Here is an 18256-nt window from a genome sequence, read left to right as displayed (position 1 = left end):
AACGAGTTTACATTCACTACAATCTCAACGATCTCCGTCAAGCCCACACACAACTCACTTCTACATAATCTGACTCTTTTGGGGGTCTGTAAACTGTTTGGGCGAAACCTGATTCTGAGTCACCTCCACTCAGTCATACATCCTCCCTGACCAGCCATCGGACAACATCCCCAGCTATTCATCTATCTGCACATTCATAATGGTCATTAAATGTTTAACTCACACATTGTTGTGGCATGGTCCTTGCTCGTGAAATTTGGATTATTGCTCAGTCTCTTTGAAAGTGGTCTGATGGCAAATTGGAAGATGTCCTGGAATGTTGCTTTTTATTGAGAAAGCAAGGACTTCCATCATGATTTAGTATTTAGTGCAGTGATTTTGTCTCAGTTCATGTGATTATTTTTAGACCACTTCACTAAGACTCCTTTTGGAAATGATGTAATACCTGCTGCACTAGAAAAGAGCCGGTAGCTCACACGAAACAACCACAATAAGTAATTTCAAATTTATGTTGATGACATCTAAAAAAACACAAACAGGTGGAGCACTTGCCTATCAGTTCCCTGTTTACTGTACACAAATCCTTTAGTTTTATTTCTATGCTTGCACCAAATGACAATGCATTGAGTAGGTGCTGTATGAAGATGTGTGGGCAGACAGACATGAGGGCTGATAAGGGGATTGATTTGTTTGGTACAGTTTGCAGAACAAGGCTGGTTCAGTATGGGCTGTCTCTCTCTTTCTGGTGCTGCATACAGTGTTTATGCACCTTTCCATTCCTCACTCTTTATTATGCTGCACATGGGTGACACAGGACCTAACTAGTGCAGGCTGCTCCAGCTGCTTCTGCTTGTAAGCCCACTGGGAATGGTGTGTGTGTGTGTCCATGTGTCTGCATGTGTGTATTCTGCCTGTGCACCAAGGCTGTCAGAAAATATGAGGAGAGCACAGGGATTGCAGGGCTCTGCACTTACCTAAGCCATTCACAGGCTCAGCATCACACAGTTGATTCAGCACCTTGCTAATAGCACACACATTAACTGCAGCACAGATCAGAGGAGAAGTGCAGTATGAGAGAGAGCCCAGCATTTATTGCGCGTGTGTGTGTGTGCACATCTGTGTTGAGCAAATGTGTGCATGGTGCGTCTAGTGTGTGTTTGTGAGAGAAATAGAGGCAGGGAGAGAGTGAGGGAGAGAGAGAGAGAGAGAGAGAGAGAGAGAGAGGACGTGTGTTAGTGAGAGCTGGGAGGAAGGATGGCTGCTCATGTTTGAACTGCCTCAAATGCTCAAAGGGAGAGTCCAGGCAAAAAAAAGCAGAGGCAGAGAAACAGACGTCTCACTTGGGGACGCATCTTGTTCATCATTTGTGGGGAAGCAGAGAAGATTTGGCAATGCCTGCTGAAGTGAAAGAGGTAAGTGTGTGGTGGAATGGCTCTTTTGCTCTGTACCCTCCTTTTTTTTTGCCTATCAGTTTTTTTTCTTCCTGCAGAGAACTGTATCCCTCCACAGCTTTGCATTCTGCCTCTGTCATGATGAATGAAGGAGGCATCAATTGCTTCACCTCCTTGCCTCTCACTGCTGTTCGGTGCAGTCTCCTTGTGTGCATGGGGACATGATGCTAACATCTTTATCGCGTGTGTGTGTATATGTGTGTGTGTGTGTGTGTGTGTGTGTGTGCACGCGTACATGGGTGTGCACGTGTGCAAATGCATAGGCAAGCTTATATGGGGAACAATTTTTAATTACATTTTTTACATGAAGATAATTGATGTCCCTTCAGGGGAAAATTCTGCACACACTCTGTTAAGTGTATTATCATGATGTATCAGAGAGACATTAAATCTGACCATGCAGCATTTAACTCGTTGAGGTTCAGTGAAAAGATGCTCCAAATTGAAACTTTGAGAATGAACACCTTTCCTTTCCTTTTTTTGAGCTGTCATTTTCAATCAGCATTTTCTCTTTTCTTGAATTGTGACTAAAGAAGATGTTTTGCACAATGGACAATGATGTCTCTCCAGGAAACAAGTCTTAAGTAAGGGAATCTTTTAATGCATGGGTCATTCCAGTGCCATTTTGATTCACAGTCTACAGTGACATTGTGTAGATTTACAGCGACCAATATGAGCATCACTGATTCAACAGATAGTGGCGAAGAGATGAGTTGTGACAAAGTTGTGACTAACGTCTCTTGACATTGGTGGGATGATGTCATGTTTTATTATCCACTGGAAGCATTAAACTTTCTATCTCACAGTTTGATAAAGACAAACTGCCTCTTAATTGTGATTTATTCTAAGTTTGATCACTACAGAATGACTTTGCTCTGCGGATTCAATTGCAATGGAAAGTGCTCATTTTTCAAATATGTTCTTTCTGAAATGCATCTGTGACCAGTTTGAATCACGGCTTGTGCCTATTGTGCCCTTGAGCTGGTCACCAAAATCTGAACTCACTCTGCATTAGATCAGACTCTGTGTCTCCCTAAATAATAATCTGGCTGCAGCTGGCCTCAATACTCAGAGTTGACAGGAACAAGATGCTAATCATGTCATTCTGTCTCCTGCATCGCTGCACCTAACATCTATATGCCTCACTTTGTTTTTGTTTTTAAAGCTGAAGTCAGATTCAGAATCATCATCTCGACCTATTTGGCTCTGAGAGCACACTAACTTAGTGATGGTGCAATGAGTTATTTAAATGAGCTTTGACTCACAGCAGCCGGGCCTTCCCTGGAGCTTGAATCAGATGGGGACAGCACATAGGCCCCTGTCCAGCCTATTATTGCCCTCCAAATCCTTAATCAAGCTGTCTGTAGAGGAGAGTAGTACCCTGTCTTTCTTTTGGCCTGGTGTTCATTTAGTGCTGCCTAACAGTAGCCAATCTGCCTCCCCCAGAAGTGTTCAACCCAGGATCATCTCCCTGCTGCTAATATCTGCTGTGTGCCCCTTTCAACTTCTCGTCCCTCTGACACATTTTGTACATGGATGAGGGGCCCTTGTGTTTGGTGAGGTGTTTGAAAAACGAATCAAACCCTCTAACTCCACATTCAGCTGTTCACTGCAGCTATCTGATTTAATGCAGGGGAGTTGAGTTCTCAGCACTTGTTCGGTTTAATGCCGCAGCCTCAGTAAGAAGAGAGTTTGGGGAAATTTAGCAGCTTTTACATTTTTTTTAAACTAAGCATCATTCAGCTTATTGTGTCTATTGTGTATTGGATATTGTGTGCATTTGTTCTTAAAACGAAAATTGATTTTAGAGATTGGATACGCAATTCAAACCGTAAAATGGGTTATTAACGATGCAGTGGAATTGATTTTCTCCACAATAGAACCCTTTAATTATACTCATTAATGTTTTGATGGGTCAAGTGTGAAAAAGGCGTATTGGATATTGATTGAGATCATCAGAGCAGCGAAGCAAATTTTTGTAGACACAAATGAATGTGAAGTTTTCAGGTTTTTTTTGAAAATCACCAAAAAATGTGTTTACAGTCAAACACTGCCTCCAGTTCTTTCTCAGACCAAGATACTGAATAATTAATCCACTCTGGTTGATGAAACCCATTTTGTTGAAAAGAAAAAGAGAATTCAAGTTCTATACTTGAAATACACAAGTGGAGTTTAGAGAAATATCAACATGTTGTACTAGAGGAGCAGCTGGGTTATTGATTCAAGTGTCAGTTGTGGTAAATCAGGTCTCGCACTAAAATAATGTAATGCTCACATCCAGTCCCATCACAATCTTGCTGTGTTTTGTCAAGTGGTTATTCTGCAATGGGGAACGTCAACATCTGTTTAGAGGGATTGAAGCATAAAAAGATGTCTATAAAATTACCAGTCTTTGCAAAGGTCTGCTCTTGGATATTTTGGCCAAAACAGATAATGATACAGATGTTGCTTGTATTGTTTCATCATGTATGATGTTCCCACCCGTTCAGTTACTAAACTGTAACTGCACTAAACTAAACTGGGGAGCCTGGTGTAGATTTACACTTCAGAAAAACACGACTTTATCCCGTTGTGATTCATTATCAAACCCTGTTTGTGTCTACATTTTGTTTCTTCTCCTTGTTTTTTTTATACAGCAGTCTGATATGTGAAATCCTCCCTGTATGTCAGTATCTGTACATATCAAAAGTAAACCTGCTCCCTGAAATCATTACAAAGCTTTTAAAAAACTAACTCTATCAATTTAAAACTGGCCAGTGAAAATTCAAACAGAATTTGAGTCAGAAAGTTGTTTTAACAAACCAATCATTCATGCTGATATATTAGGAATACTTTCTTCCTTATGTTCTCCTAATAACATTATTTGAATAAATGATAACGTGGTAGAGTGGTAGTGGCTAACTGATATATTGTGCATCCAAGTCTGCACATAAGGATATGACACTGGAGAAACCCTACAACCACAATTAAATATGTGTTAAATTGCATTACTCATCCTTCACACACATCTGTGTGTATTTCTGTGTACACATGATCCCTGGCTCTGCACCAGCTTGGGTACAGTTGTCCTACAGTCAGATTAGTCATTAGATTACAGCTCATCAAATAGCTTAAACACAGAGAAATTGTCTCTGAATTTCCAGACATACAGTATATTAGTCTAACACAAAAATAAGTGTGCATATTGGCATTTTACAGCGTGAATTCAGCAGATTGTGTTTTAAATTATATAAATTATAGGATAATGAGTTCTCAACACTGGAAATGAGTTCTCAACACTGACTTTGCTCACAACCCTTCATCAACATTAGCTCCTTTATCCTGCAGACAGCTTTAATGACATGGTATGCTTTCATGGTGCTGTCTACCCTGTAATCATTACCCTGTTGTGTATAATGTAAACATAATGTATATGCAACACACAAATGATGCTGCTCAGCATCATTGCCCTACTCATTTCTATTTGTGTGCTTCAGGAGCAGAGTTCGGAGGGGCCTCCTCCACTATCTTTGTCTCAGGAGGCTAAAGAGGCAACTCTGGATAACCCAACCGCCAGTGACGACCTGGACACGCCCACCTCCATTGCATCTTTGATGACCTCGACCAATGAGAGCTCCACAGAGACCGACACCCCGCATCAGACAGACACTGAGGTGCATGATTTTATGTTTGTTCAAACTTTGTCACCACTGAATTCCTGCAGTTTGTTATAACAGTGTTTAAGTCAATGAAGTTTAAAGGCCACTAAACATAACTTTCCAGGATGCCAGGATGATAGATATATTTAAACTTGTGAACACATGACTAATTATGGCATAGATGTTTTTTCTTTGAATGTTTTAAAGAGAAATTCCCAGATTCCCAACACAATACACACTATAAGCAATACCGTATGTTTCTGGTCACAGACAGCACAGACAGGGTGTCACAGTTACATTACAGGCAGAGAAATATTTTTACCTATGAGGAAAAAATACCACGACACTGATCGCAATTGTGCTTAAAATAATTTTGCTCACACTCCACTAAGAAAGAGTCAAAACCAAATTCAGTTTACTAAACCAGACAATTAAATTTCCTGCAATTTACCCAGCATCTAAACAGTTGTTGGACCTCAAGTTGTTTCATCAGAGTCCAATCTAAACTAATTTTCAACATGAGTAATTCATTATTGTTTGGCAGGAAAGGACAATTAATTACTTGCTGGTGGCTCAAAAAGCCAAGGAAATTCTGACATGATGATGATTGATCATTTCTGTGAGAAATGAGCTGGGGTGGGCTGTATAGGTTAAATGATAAACAAACCCACACTGCATGTAACAGAAACATGTTTTGTCCATTCAGTAAGTTAAGAAGTTAGTTTCTGCAATGACTGTAAACATACCATTTTGGTGGCATTTAATTGGAGAGAGGAACCCTTAGATAAATAGGATTTCCAAGACTAACAGAGGTTCCTATTAGATTTTTGAAGCGATTAATAGTTGTGGTGCATCCATGTAGGAGTCCAAGGCCGTGGAACAAGAGGGCGAACAGGCCCCCAGTGAGACCCACAAGTCCTCAGAGACACAGCAGGAGAACTTCCGGACACCAAACACACCTGATCTCACATCGACTACAGAGGACCAAGATAACACCGCTATTAAGCAACCTATTCCTGAAGCAAACAGTAAACCCATTGAGTCTGTTACACCAACCACGTCAACCAGCAACTCAACCACAGCACCCCCACAACCTCAGGTAGTACAACAGTCTGAGGAGCCTCAGCCAGTGAACCCAGACAGGCAGAGCCGAGTGCACACCCTCCCTGACAGCTACAGAGGCATTGGGGGTGACTTGTGTGCAGGGTATGGAAGCTTGTCCCGTGCCACCCTCCACGGCTACTGGCCTGCCAAGAACTTCCAGCCCGGGCCTCACTACACCTTACCCTTCCTCAGGGACAGCTATGCTCCATCAGTCCTGAGTGGCCAGACAGAGGAGGATGGCCTCAGTGAACGGGGAGACAACCCTCTGGACATGAAGACTGACCATCCAGCTGCCAGTTACCCAACATTGGGGGGAATCCACCAGTTCAGGCCAATCACCACTATGGAGCTCCTCAGGGAGCCCTCGAGAACCAGGTAAGAAGATGGTACATTAGATGAAACTTGATTGATCCTTTAGGGGAGACTATGTAAATGGGTTTCAAGTATGTTTGTGGTTTCCATGGTACCTAGATCTAGGGTCAAATATAGATCAGTCCCCACATGTATTTAGCCACTTTAAAAGGGCTGTGGGAAAATCTGTAAATGTGTGTGTTGTTTTGTCTGTTTATTAAATGTCAACCTTTCATCCCATTAAATGTTTTTTTTTTGCTCAAAATATCAATAAAATCCCTGATGATGGGAACACCTTCAACAAAGGCTACCAGAGAGCCAATAGAATGCCAATTTACCTTTGACATTAATAGCATAAGTAACCTTACAGCGGCTACATTTTTTTTATCACTGTTGCAACAAATGTTATAAGTAAATGTGACCAAAAGCCTTGACACCAAGCTATTTAACTCTATGGTGCACCTCTGTGCTTACAGACTGGATTTCATGAATTTCATTCCGTCAATTCAGATGATATGGTTTTTAAAGCTTTGAATTAAAAGACGTCAAATCTATGAAACATTACGTTGCAAAAAAAAAATCTAAACAAAAATGTTTTTCCATGTGTGGTCCACATTTTGCCCAATAAACCAACTGACTTGCCATTTTGTTTAAAAATATGTTCTCAAATCTGAACTGTGGACAGAGATTCAGAAGTCACATATGAAAGAAGAAAAATTTAAAGAAAGCGAGAAAGGTTGTTTACAGTCCTATAAACTGACACAATAAGGCAGCAGTAGAAAAACAGTACAAATCAACCCTCTAACTAAGGCTAACCTTATCACAGCGGTCCTACTGTGAAAATTATATTTCAATCTTTGTAGCTGCACAGACACCCCATTGTCACCTCTATCTTGGTCCTACGAGTCAGCCTGCACAATAGAAAGCCTATGGACAGCAGTTAAGTAGCAGCTGGTATCAATCAGGAATGGCAGCCTGCTGCAAAGTCTATAAATAAGGAGGTTTCACCTGTTATGGCCTGCCAGAAGCTTTTCCTTATCCAATATAAAGTGACAGAGGTGTTCTAAAAAGACACAAGCAACTCACTTATGCTGTTAAACTCCCTGAAGCCCAGTCCCCAATCCACCTGTTTTACTCAACCTGTTGAATATGCATACAATTTACAATAGAAAGGAATAGTTTTTGAAATTTTGGGAAGTACACTTGTTCACCGTCTTGCTGAATATTAGATGTTAAGATCAATACCACTTTCCTATTTGTCTTTTAAATATAAGGCTACAACCAGGACATGGTTAGCTTGGCATTAAGACTGGAAGCAGAGGAAAACTGCTAGCCTGGCCATGTCTAACAAAGGTATCCGTCTGGAGCGTTTTTGTAACTGTTGGGCAACTCCAGGATGTCACTTTCATGCCAAGAATTAGTGCAGCATATGCTACCCTCCATGAAGCTCCAACTTTTGTTATACCTATTAAACAAACAAAAAATTAAATATCAATTAGTGAGCTTAAGAGGTAATGGCATTTCTGAACCTTTGAATATAGCCATGCTAGAATTTACCCCTTGTTTCCAGCCCCTATGTTAAGCTAAGCTAATTGTCTGCTCTCAGAAAGATTGCTGCAAATTAATGTATCCCACAAAATGTTGAGTAACACTCAAATCTTAACATTTTAAGAGTAGTGGTTGTGTTTGTAGTCCTGATCCCTTTATGCATGCATGATTGTCTCTGTCACTTCAGAGGTGGATATGATGACGCTTTTATGGCCCAGCTGGAGGGGAACCTGAATCCTTTCTTCCAGGCCATGTGCCGAGCACAGACCCTGCAGTTCCCCCACAAACGCAGCAGCATGGTCAGCCTGGACAGCATCCGCAGAGACCCGCGCTGGAGAGACCCCAACCTGCATGAGGTGATCTCGATGCTCAGCCACCCAATGGACCCAGTCAAGTCCAATGCTGCCGCCTATCTGCAGCACCTGTGTTATGAGAATGAACGCATCAAGCAGGAGGTCCGCCAGCTTAACGGGGTGCCGATTTTGGTAGAATTGCTGGACCACCCGAAACCTGAGGTCCACCGCAAGGCCTGTGGTGCTTTGCGCAACATATCCTATGGAAAAGACCACAATAACAAAATGGCCATCAAGAACTGTGATGGCATCCAAGCTTTAGTCAGACTAATGAGGAAGTCTAGCAGCATGGAGGTCAAAGAGTTAGTCACAGGTACAGCTCAATCCCTCACTCTTCCTGCTGCCATAACAAGCAATCCTTAATTTCATCTCTACAGCATTTGTAATGTTTCCTTTGCAGGCACTCTGTGGAACCTATCCTCCCATGAGCCACTGAAGATGATGGTAATCAACAACGCGCTTCAAACACTCACTGATGAGATCATCATCCCACACTCGGGCTGGAGGAGAGATTCAGCTGACCCCTCCAAACTGCAAAGTGTTGACTGGACCACAGTTTTCAAGAACACTTCTGGATGTCTGCGGTAAGCTTTGCTTCTGTCATGGAACAAATGGCAACCAAAAGCTGACTTGTCATGGGCCGGGTTCCCGCAGCGTTGCTAACAAAGTTGTTTCTGCAGGAACGTCAGCTCAGATGGGGCGGACGCTCGACAGAGGTTGAGGGAGTGTGAGGGGCTGGTAGACGCTCTCCTTCATGCCCTTCAGTCAGCAGTTGTCAACAAGGACACTGATAATAAGGTATGCTGAAGTCATCACAATTGTTTAAACGTAGAGAGTTTAAGCTTTAGTGCATAATGTTTTGATTGCCAAATGAGTTAAACAAAGCTAATTAAGACTATGAGCACCACAGATAATAAATTCAAGTCACCAAAGTAATCAAATTACAGTATGGTTCTCCAAAGTCTGACATTACTCACAATTTCTGAATTTTGACAAATAAAAATCATCGATAGGCCTACATTTTATTCTGAAAAGTCAGTGTAAACACTTGCATGACTCCTACTGCCATATGACTTCTGATTGAAATCTTCTGTCGTTATCCTCCATTCAGTCAGTGGAGAACTGCGTGTGCATACTGCGAAACCTATCCTATCATGTTCACAAAGAGATACCAGGAACAGAGCGATTTCAGGAACCCCATGCCAATCTGAGATCAGTGGGGCACCAGAAAAAGAAGAATGAGCCTGACTGTTTTGGGGGGAAACGACCCAAAGGTTGGGAGGCCATCACAGTCGATAACATCACAATAATCAATACAGATTGAATTATTTCAGTTTGGGTTGCTTTGATTGAATACATTTTTTTTTTCAACTATAATTCAGTTTCTCAGGTTGATTCATTTGCTTACTGACAAATCAAAACCCACATGTGTTTTTCAAGATACAGAGGACAAAGATTGACCCCCATATTAAAACTTTAATATGCTCTATTAAAGGTTTGAGATGTCTGATTGTGAAAGCATTTTCAGAGAGTTTTAAAGTTTGTTGCGTTCTAGTCTTCCTCTCCTCCCATAACTCTCCATATAAACATTTTAGTTTTCAATAAAATCCGTTTTCTTAGTATACTTTGCTTTGGGCATTGGTTTCATGTTTCTTGCCCTTTTTTATGCCAATTAGAGCCTGAATATTTCATATCCCTGCATATGCAGTAGCTGATGATATATTTTGTTCTGCCGGAGGTGTGCCAGGTTCCAAAATTTTAAAAACTGCTTTATACTTGTATTGTTTCATCAGTTATGTGATTTGACACCATGCAACCGAGGAGGAGGTTTTGCACTGTGCAAAATCTTTGGTAGTGATGCTACATAAACCACATAAGCAGCAATTACAATCACAGCTGAGGAATGGTAACTAATAGGCTACAGCAGTTTGTGCTACAGAACACAGCCCAATGGAGAAAGAATAGGGTTAGAGTTAATTGTGATTTAAAGTTTTATTGTTTTTCACCACTGCTAACCTTTCAGCTAATTGCACAAAATTGACAAATGCCTCTCTGAGCCAAACATCTACCTGATACCGTCAGTTCCCCTATTGTCTCACCACATGGAGCAGCTCTGTGTTTTCTGCTGCTGTATAATCTAATCTTTAACATTGTTCTTCTTTTTCCTTAAAAACCATATTCATCAGAGGAGTGGTTCAATCAAGGTCAGTCTGCTTGTTACTGCTGAATATTTTCATGGCAGTAATATTATGATTTAATACCACACTGAATTTGACATCATCTGAATGTCTACTGATTTGATGAAAACTGTGTGTGTGCATGTATGTGTCTGTGATGTACAGGTTGGAAAAATGGACTAATGGACAGGAAATACGGTACATTGGATTTACCAAAACGCACAGAACAAATGAAAGGTATACATATATAAATGATTAAATGGTAACTTTGCATGAGTTATATTTCTGATTGTGGTATGATTCACAGTGACATTAGGAATTAGGTAGCCTATACATTAGGCTAACTAATAATAGGATAACATGCAGACCTTCCATCAGTACCTGCTTTCTGTGTTAGGTAATTTGCATTGTTTGTATGGCGTTGGCATGGCCTGGAAGAAAATTCATTTAAATACATAACTGCACTCCAGCACCTGCATCACTTGAGGAGAGCTTCATTACTAAAACAAAATGACCCTCCAGCTGAAAGCCAATTTTATCTGGCAACATCTAGAGGAGGAGCATTTCCTCTGGCGGGCCCTGGAGTTTGCTCAAGATACTGCCTGACCCTGATAGATCTTTATTTACTACGGCTAAACTATTTTACCTTTTGTTATTAGCCTTCTTCATTCTGTACATGGAAACTATGGGCACCTTTTACAACTGTAGGGCTGAATATCACATATTTGGTTCTGGCTGCTGTTCAACAAATCAGAGCTAAGCTCATGCCTCCAACACTCCAGCCAGTGAATGCAAATAAGTGTTACAAGCATGTTTGGGTCCGGGGTCAGCTTTAAACTACTTGTAAGCTGTCTAGCAGCTGGCACTGGCTCTCTACAAAAAAACTCTGCAGAAGTCTGAAGAAGTTGTAATTTTCTCATGTGGGATTCATTTAATTCCTCAATAACCAGCCTATGTATTGACCTAAACTAACCTAGATAGAAGAAATTGTGAACCAAAGTTGATATATTTGTAATTAATACTAACACTGATCATTGAAGTCTTTAGCCGCTGATGGTCATGCAGGCACTTTGCCACTGCTTGAACATCTTCCTTGACTTTCTCTGCCTTTTTGTTTGTTAAAGGCTTGGAGCTGTTGTACCAGCCAGAGGTGGTGAGGCTCTACCTTTCTCTTCTCACCTGCAGTCACAACCACAACACCCTGGAGGCAGCTGCAGGGGCACTGCAGAACCTTGCTGCGGGACACTGGGCTGTGAGTAGATGGAGTAGTTTTTTTTACACTCATCACTGGGTTGTGATTGTGGCGTGTATCCCAAACATAAAATTGTTCTCTTTGAGTCTTGAAATGAGACTTTAAATTGATGTAGTTCAGGCTATAAGCTCAGGCTCTATTGAAGTAAGATTGCCATGACGGCTGTATAGTGTCCATATACATGTGTTTGGGGCAGATCCAGGATTTGTTTCCACATGACATCATCACTATCTCTCTCTCCTCTCAGCTTATGGAGAGACTTAACATGAAGTGTACTGTAAATATTGTGTAGATACATTAGCCTTCTAAGTCAGTCTGCACTGTACAGGGTCAAACAAGACGACCTCCCCAGGCCCTCACATGGGGACCTCCATGGTAGTTTTTTTCTGGGCTGGTTTGGTTGTATTTCTGATGCTGGATCAATGTTAAAGTGTGCAGAAGGAGGGAGATGTGGGATTAATCATCTTAATTCATCCTCTCTCTAGATTGACTTTGTCACCGCCCTTTATGCCCAAATTTCACTTTTACTGCTATGTGCCCCAAGTGGATCCATAGGGCTGTCAAATAATGTGCTTTGCCAAGATATACTGCACCATGAATGTCACTATAATTTAACCTCAACACTGAGGCCACGCTCACGTTAAAGGGATTTTTGAAATCAAGTAGCAGAACTTGATCTTGGTATGTTCTTAGTGCACTTGAGTTATTTTGTAAAGGTAAAGCAATGAGTGGGTAGTTAAGACATAAAGAAAAAATAAACTCCCAGATACTCCCAGACATAACTCAGCTGTATTTTGTGTTTGCTCTTGTAGTGGTCTAGCTACATCCGTGCCACAGTAAGAAAAGAGAAAGGGCTGCCTATTCTGGTGGAGCTGCTGCGCTCAGATGTGGACAAAGTGGTGCGAGCTGTGGCTATTGCTCTCCGCAATCTGGCGATGGATAGAAGGAATAAAGACCTAATAGGTACAGGCTTGTGACTCATCTGCATTCGCGAATCTACACTTGCACACTAACTTTGTCATGTTATCTCTCTGTCATTACAGGGAATTATGCTCTGAGGGACCTTGTCGGTAATCTGCCATGTGGGCAGCAGCACCCAGCAAAGAATCTTGAAGGGGATACGGTGGTGTCTGTTCTGAACACCATCCATGAGATCATCACGGATAGCCCAGAGAACGCCCGGGCACTCATACAGGGTCATGCTGTGCAGAAACTGGTGGCCATCAACAGGTCAAGGTACTTTAATGTCTTTAAACTAAATTATGAATTTCAAACCTTTACACAAGTTTCTAAATATCTACTGCATTCCAAACCAAACGATACAATACAATGTTGATCAAACATTAAATGTACAGCTTGCTAAACAGAAATCCAAAGTCAAAGTTTAAGATATTGTCCTTTTTTCAAAATTAGATTTAAAAAGAGAACGAAGACACTGGATTGGTACGATAATATTTGTTACTGCAACTGCTTAATATCTGTTTGCACTTCAGCACAGCATCGATGCAACAGCTCATGATATTGTAGGCATCAAATCCTTGGGCAATCAGATATGGATTTTAATCATCTGGACAGTATTGTCTCAGGGCTGTCCTCTGTGGTTTAAAATAGTATCTAATGATTTGTTGTCAGCCAATCAGCACGGGAGACCAAGGCTGCTTCCCACGTGCTCCAGACAATATGGGCCTACAAGGAACTGCGAAACGCTCTGAACAAGGCCGGTTGGAACAAGAGCCACTTTAAGGTATTTGTTTCTATTTCCTAAACGTGGCATGACCTTACAAACCAATTTACACCTGGTAGTGTGAGTCAAGAAATAACATTTGTTAAGAATGCGTAATGAAAATACAAACAAACGTTCAACTGTGAAATCTGTCTTTTGCCATATAAAATTAAAAGTAGGGAAAGTTAGATTTGGTCTTGATCTGAACCCAAAGAATCTTGTGCACAGTAGGCTGTAGGCCACGGAGGGCCCTTTATCACGTTGCATTTAAAACATGAAGAAAAATACAAGGTGTGTTACTGTCCAACACTCAGTACAAGATATTTTTAACAAAACCAATGTAATACCCTTTTTCATGAAATTACAGGAAAGCCTGAAATTCTTGTTGTCATACAGTAATGTTATCCTTTTTTGTCTTTCAAAGCCAACAACTACTGGAGTGACTAAAAAATCCAAGAGTGGAAAGCAAGGCAGCGATGACATCACCTTGCCTCTCATGGACAAAAACCAAGGTCAGCAAATCGTTGCATGCATTCTCTCAGCGAAATTCTATTTAACCATCATCTAAATTAAAAACAGTGTCCTCTGGCTCGATTACGAAAAGCTCATATAATACATACTGAGGTTCTTGTCATGTCAGGGACAAATACATGGGCATTTCCAGTCCCAGACCATATTCTTCTAAAACATAGCCTTAAACCAATGATGTGCTGCCAAGGTTATCAGTGCAGAGACTTGGCTTATTAGCCTGAACAGGGTCTCCCAGAGGCAGGGCACATTCACGCATCACCAGTCACATTTAATTTTAACATACCAAAAGGACACCAGCTTTCCCACATCATGAGCGACCTCTAGCTTTGCACAAAAACAGGGATTTTCAGTTCTTCTTTATGAATTCTGAACATAAACACCCTTTGAACTATGAACTACTTTAAACTAATTATTTATTTGCATTGCCTGTTTCTCTAAATAAATAGCTTCTCCAATGTGAGGACTGGCCTGTTGTTGAATAACTGTTGTTGTAGCGTGTATAGGCTTCTGTAGACAGCAGTAAAATGAATAGCATGTTTTTTTATTTCATTGTTTTTCTTTGAAATGTTTCAGAAATTGGTGGTTGGAGTGAAATGATCAGATAGACCTTAGTTACACAACAGTCTAGAATTGAGCCACATCCAGGCCTTATTGAGTAAAATGAGGGATAAGTCACACCCCGTAGCATGCAGCTTTACTACGTACTGATAGTGTTAATGTTAGCTAGCATTACTGTTAGCCAAGCTCCTTGGGTTCTTAATTTGAACCGTTTTATTATAAAAACTAAAAATTATTAAGAGATTATGATTATATTCTAAAAATGATTGAATTTGGATTCCAAGAGCAGGCTTTTTACAGGTTGACAAATGTTTCCCTAAACTGATCTCCACATGTGTAGGAGTCATCTTTGCCACACCTTTGCCATATTTTGTACTGCCTGTGTAATTGTAATGTCCATTGCAGATGTATATTCCAGTATAGAGCCAAACGACAGAGTTGGGGATGGAAAAGGGCCTGTTGTGGAAAGAGACACTCTCCAGGTAATCTGGCATTTCAATGTACTGAATGTGTTTACATCGTTTACGGACTTCATGACCTATCCCTGGTATGGAGGATAAGCAGGAATTGTATCCATTGTTTTACAGAATTCATACAGAAATTTGTTTAAAATGATCCCTTTCTTGACTTGCGTTGGTAACTGTCAGTGTTTTTTTTCATGCAAATTGACTAACACTGTCTGCATTTTTTTTATTTTTTTATCCAGGCCATAAGTGAGAGAAAACACTTCATCAGAGCTGGCAGGCCTGCAGTGGGCCTCATGGATAACAAACCTCCACCACTGGACTCCTGGGTGTAAACATGACAACACAGCCAGTCAAACCAGTTGAATCCTGTAGAGACACTTTACATAGGTAAAATATGGGTTTGTGCCATTTGCTCATTCTTGTACAGAGAAACATGTTTAGTTAAAAATAAATTCCCTTTCTACAGGAAATAGTGTGCCAAACATTTACATGTAATTATTATGGAGGTTATTTGGCAAAAGATTTAATAGATTTTGTCATTCAAGATGACATGTATGTCTGAAACTCATTATGGATTATGTATGACATCTGAAATAGCCTATATATGCAAACTGTGGTGACTCCAAAGAATATATGACATGTAAAATTAGAATTTTATTGCTACATAGTACACAAGTATGATAACATTTATAATACTTGTAGTTTGCCAAGCTTAAGGCCTAAAGTCTATTCTATTATATTGCTGTCCATCCCTATGGGTTCTGGGCTGTAGAAGATTCTGATATAAAATCATTTTCTAAAATTTTTTGGTCAGTATTTGAGATAATTAGGATTTGGGCTATCATCGGCCTATTCATCAAAAACATCCAAATAATTTGGAATTCAGTTCATTCTTGACAAAATTTGCCATCAGACTAGACTGTGCGGTCATTAGAGAATCCTCTCTATTCCATTTGTTTCATGATAGGCAAAATGGTATTGTAAATGTGTAACAAAGGACTGTTAATATTCTAAATGAAGGTATTTATATTGTAATATTTATTGTAATACCCATGTTATTAATTAAAGGTTATTGATGTGCATTAGCTAATACCGGTAAGTGATCCTACATTCTATACGACTCTGCTTTGCAGTGGTTCTTTTTGCATTGCGATGTTGAATGAAAAATAAAAATAAATGATGTGCACAATTTCTCATTTTTCTTTGTATTTTCTTTTTGTATTACAGACTGAATTTTATACCCTCTTCTGTTTGACCAGTGAGTCCTTGTTACATTAAACAGCACTTACTGGCCAGTTAAACAACTCCACTTTTATGTGTTCTGAACACACTTAGATTAATTGGTGAAGCAAGTGTCCTAGTAGGCATCTTTATTAGTTGTCCTTATTGACTAGGAACCCAGATTTAGTTTGGTTTTGTTAAAAGTCATACTCATTGGTAAATCACATTTATTGTTTGCAATAATATACTGATTATATGAATCAGAGATAATTGAGGATGTTAAGTTTCTGCATTGGATGGGCGGGGTCATTTGAACTGTTCTGCACTGACGTGTGCAAAGGCTCATAGGAAAATAATATGTTTTCTGATCGGTTTCTGTCCATGTTAAAGTGTGTTTTACTAATGTTCTAGTAATGTTTTGGGTGCGCATTTATGTTATCTGGTTTGGTATGGTTGATTTAGTGTTCACGTTTAGCTTCAATTGTTGTTGCACCATGACCGAGACCCAGGTGGGTGATTTTTAGTAAAGACTACTAATGTAAACTTGATTTTTCTATTGCATAAACTTACTGCTCTATGTGAACTTGACCTATTAAGTCATACCTTTACATTGTGTTGGTTTCTGACTCTCAACACTCAAGTGATATGCAGTTTATCAAACCTCTCACCTCACAACAGAGCTCCAAAGAGGCCATAAACTGTGTCAAAGTGCAGGTGCATTGGCAAAAAAAGAAAAATCAATTTATTTAGTTATTCAATGGGAACAGTCTGGAAAACACATTAAACTGTTGAAACTAAAAAACAAGAATATGTAGAACTTTAAGAGGGTTGCAAGCCAGTTATTTGGCTTGCAACCCACTATAATATGGCCTAACTCTATGGCAGACATTGCTGTAGTGTTTAGGTTACTTTTTCTACCCTCAGTATGTATGCCCAATTCGAACTGTACATGTTGCATGTAGGATGAGGATATGTAGGATAAAAATATGCTTTGAAACTTTGATATTCTCATTGAATCTCATTCAATTGAATCTCCGTCTCATTAAATTCTCATAAATCAAAAATTTGGCATAAAGGGACTAAAAAAATGTTTGGTTTCTGCAAAATCCATGACTGTTACCCTTACACAAGGCATCAAGTGATCACATTTTTTTCTGCAAACATCTTACTTTGTTTATATTAACATTTCTCTCTATTTAAGACCAAATCTTTAGTGAATTTTCCACCTCATGTACACCCAGACAAGCTGTCAAGGCCCAACCTCTAATCCGTAGTAGCCATGAGGAGTGATTGTGAACTTGTATGCTGCACACAGCCACTGAGAGGGCTGAAATGTGTTGGCATTAGTCATGTTTACTTCTGCAGGCTGCAGGGCTCACTTGCGTTATAGGTGGCATTTCAGATGCATGCATGTACTATGGGTTCACATATGTCAAGTCATTATATGTAAATGTCTCATGTCAACTTGCTGCTCTGTGTTAAAGGGACTAAAACAATATTTAGTTTATACAAAATCAATGACTGTTACCCTTACATAAGGCATCTAGTTACCACATTTTCTTCTGTGAACATCTTACTTTGTTTATATTACCATTTAAGACCAAATGTTTAGTGAATTTTCCAATTTATGTACACCCAGACAAGTTGTCAAGGCACAATCTCTAACCCGTCGTAACGCCATGAGGAGTGATTGTGAACTCGTATGCTGCACACAGCCACTGGGAGGGCTGAAATGTGTTGGCATTAGTCATGTTTCCTTCTGCAGGCTGCAGGGCTCACTTGCATAAGTGGTGGCATTTGAGATGCTTGCATGAACTATGGGTTCACATATGTCAAGTCATTATATGTATATGACTCATGTAATAACGTACATTGATGACCC

At 40.1% G+C, this 18256-nt stretch overlaps 1 protein-coding gene across 1 annotated transcript; it reads left to right on the top strand.

The window, feature by feature from the left end:
* Positions 1–991: 991 nt before the first annotated feature.
* On the top strand, positions 992–16349 carry arvcfa (ARVCF delta catenin family member a). Its single transcript, XM_034896744.1, has 16 exons — positions 992–1412; positions 4928–5104; positions 5952–6568; positions 8280–8758; positions 8846–9029; positions 9126–9243; positions 9557–9719; positions 10632–10649; positions 10788–10859; positions 11747–11874; positions 12687–12837; positions 12918–13110; positions 13507–13618; positions 14022–14109; positions 15092–15168; positions 15393–16349. The coding sequence occupies exons 1-16, from the start codon at positions 1392–1394 to the stop codon at positions 15483–15485; spliced, it is 2691 nt and encodes an 896-aa protein (XP_034752635.1). The 5' UTR covers positions 992–1391; the 3' UTR covers positions 15486–16349.
* Positions 16350–18256: the final 1907 nt, after the last annotated feature.

The sequence above is a fragment of the Etheostoma cragini genome, chromosome 16 (assembly GCF_013103735.1).
Source record: "Etheostoma cragini isolate CJK2018 chromosome 16, CSU_Ecrag_1.0, whole genome shotgun sequence".
Classification (NCBI taxonomy): Eukaryota; Metazoa; Chordata; class Actinopteri; order Perciformes; family Percidae; genus Etheostoma; species Etheostoma cragini.
The sequence above is the reverse complement of the archived record's forward strand: the minus strand, read 5'-3'. Positions and strand labels throughout refer to the sequence as shown.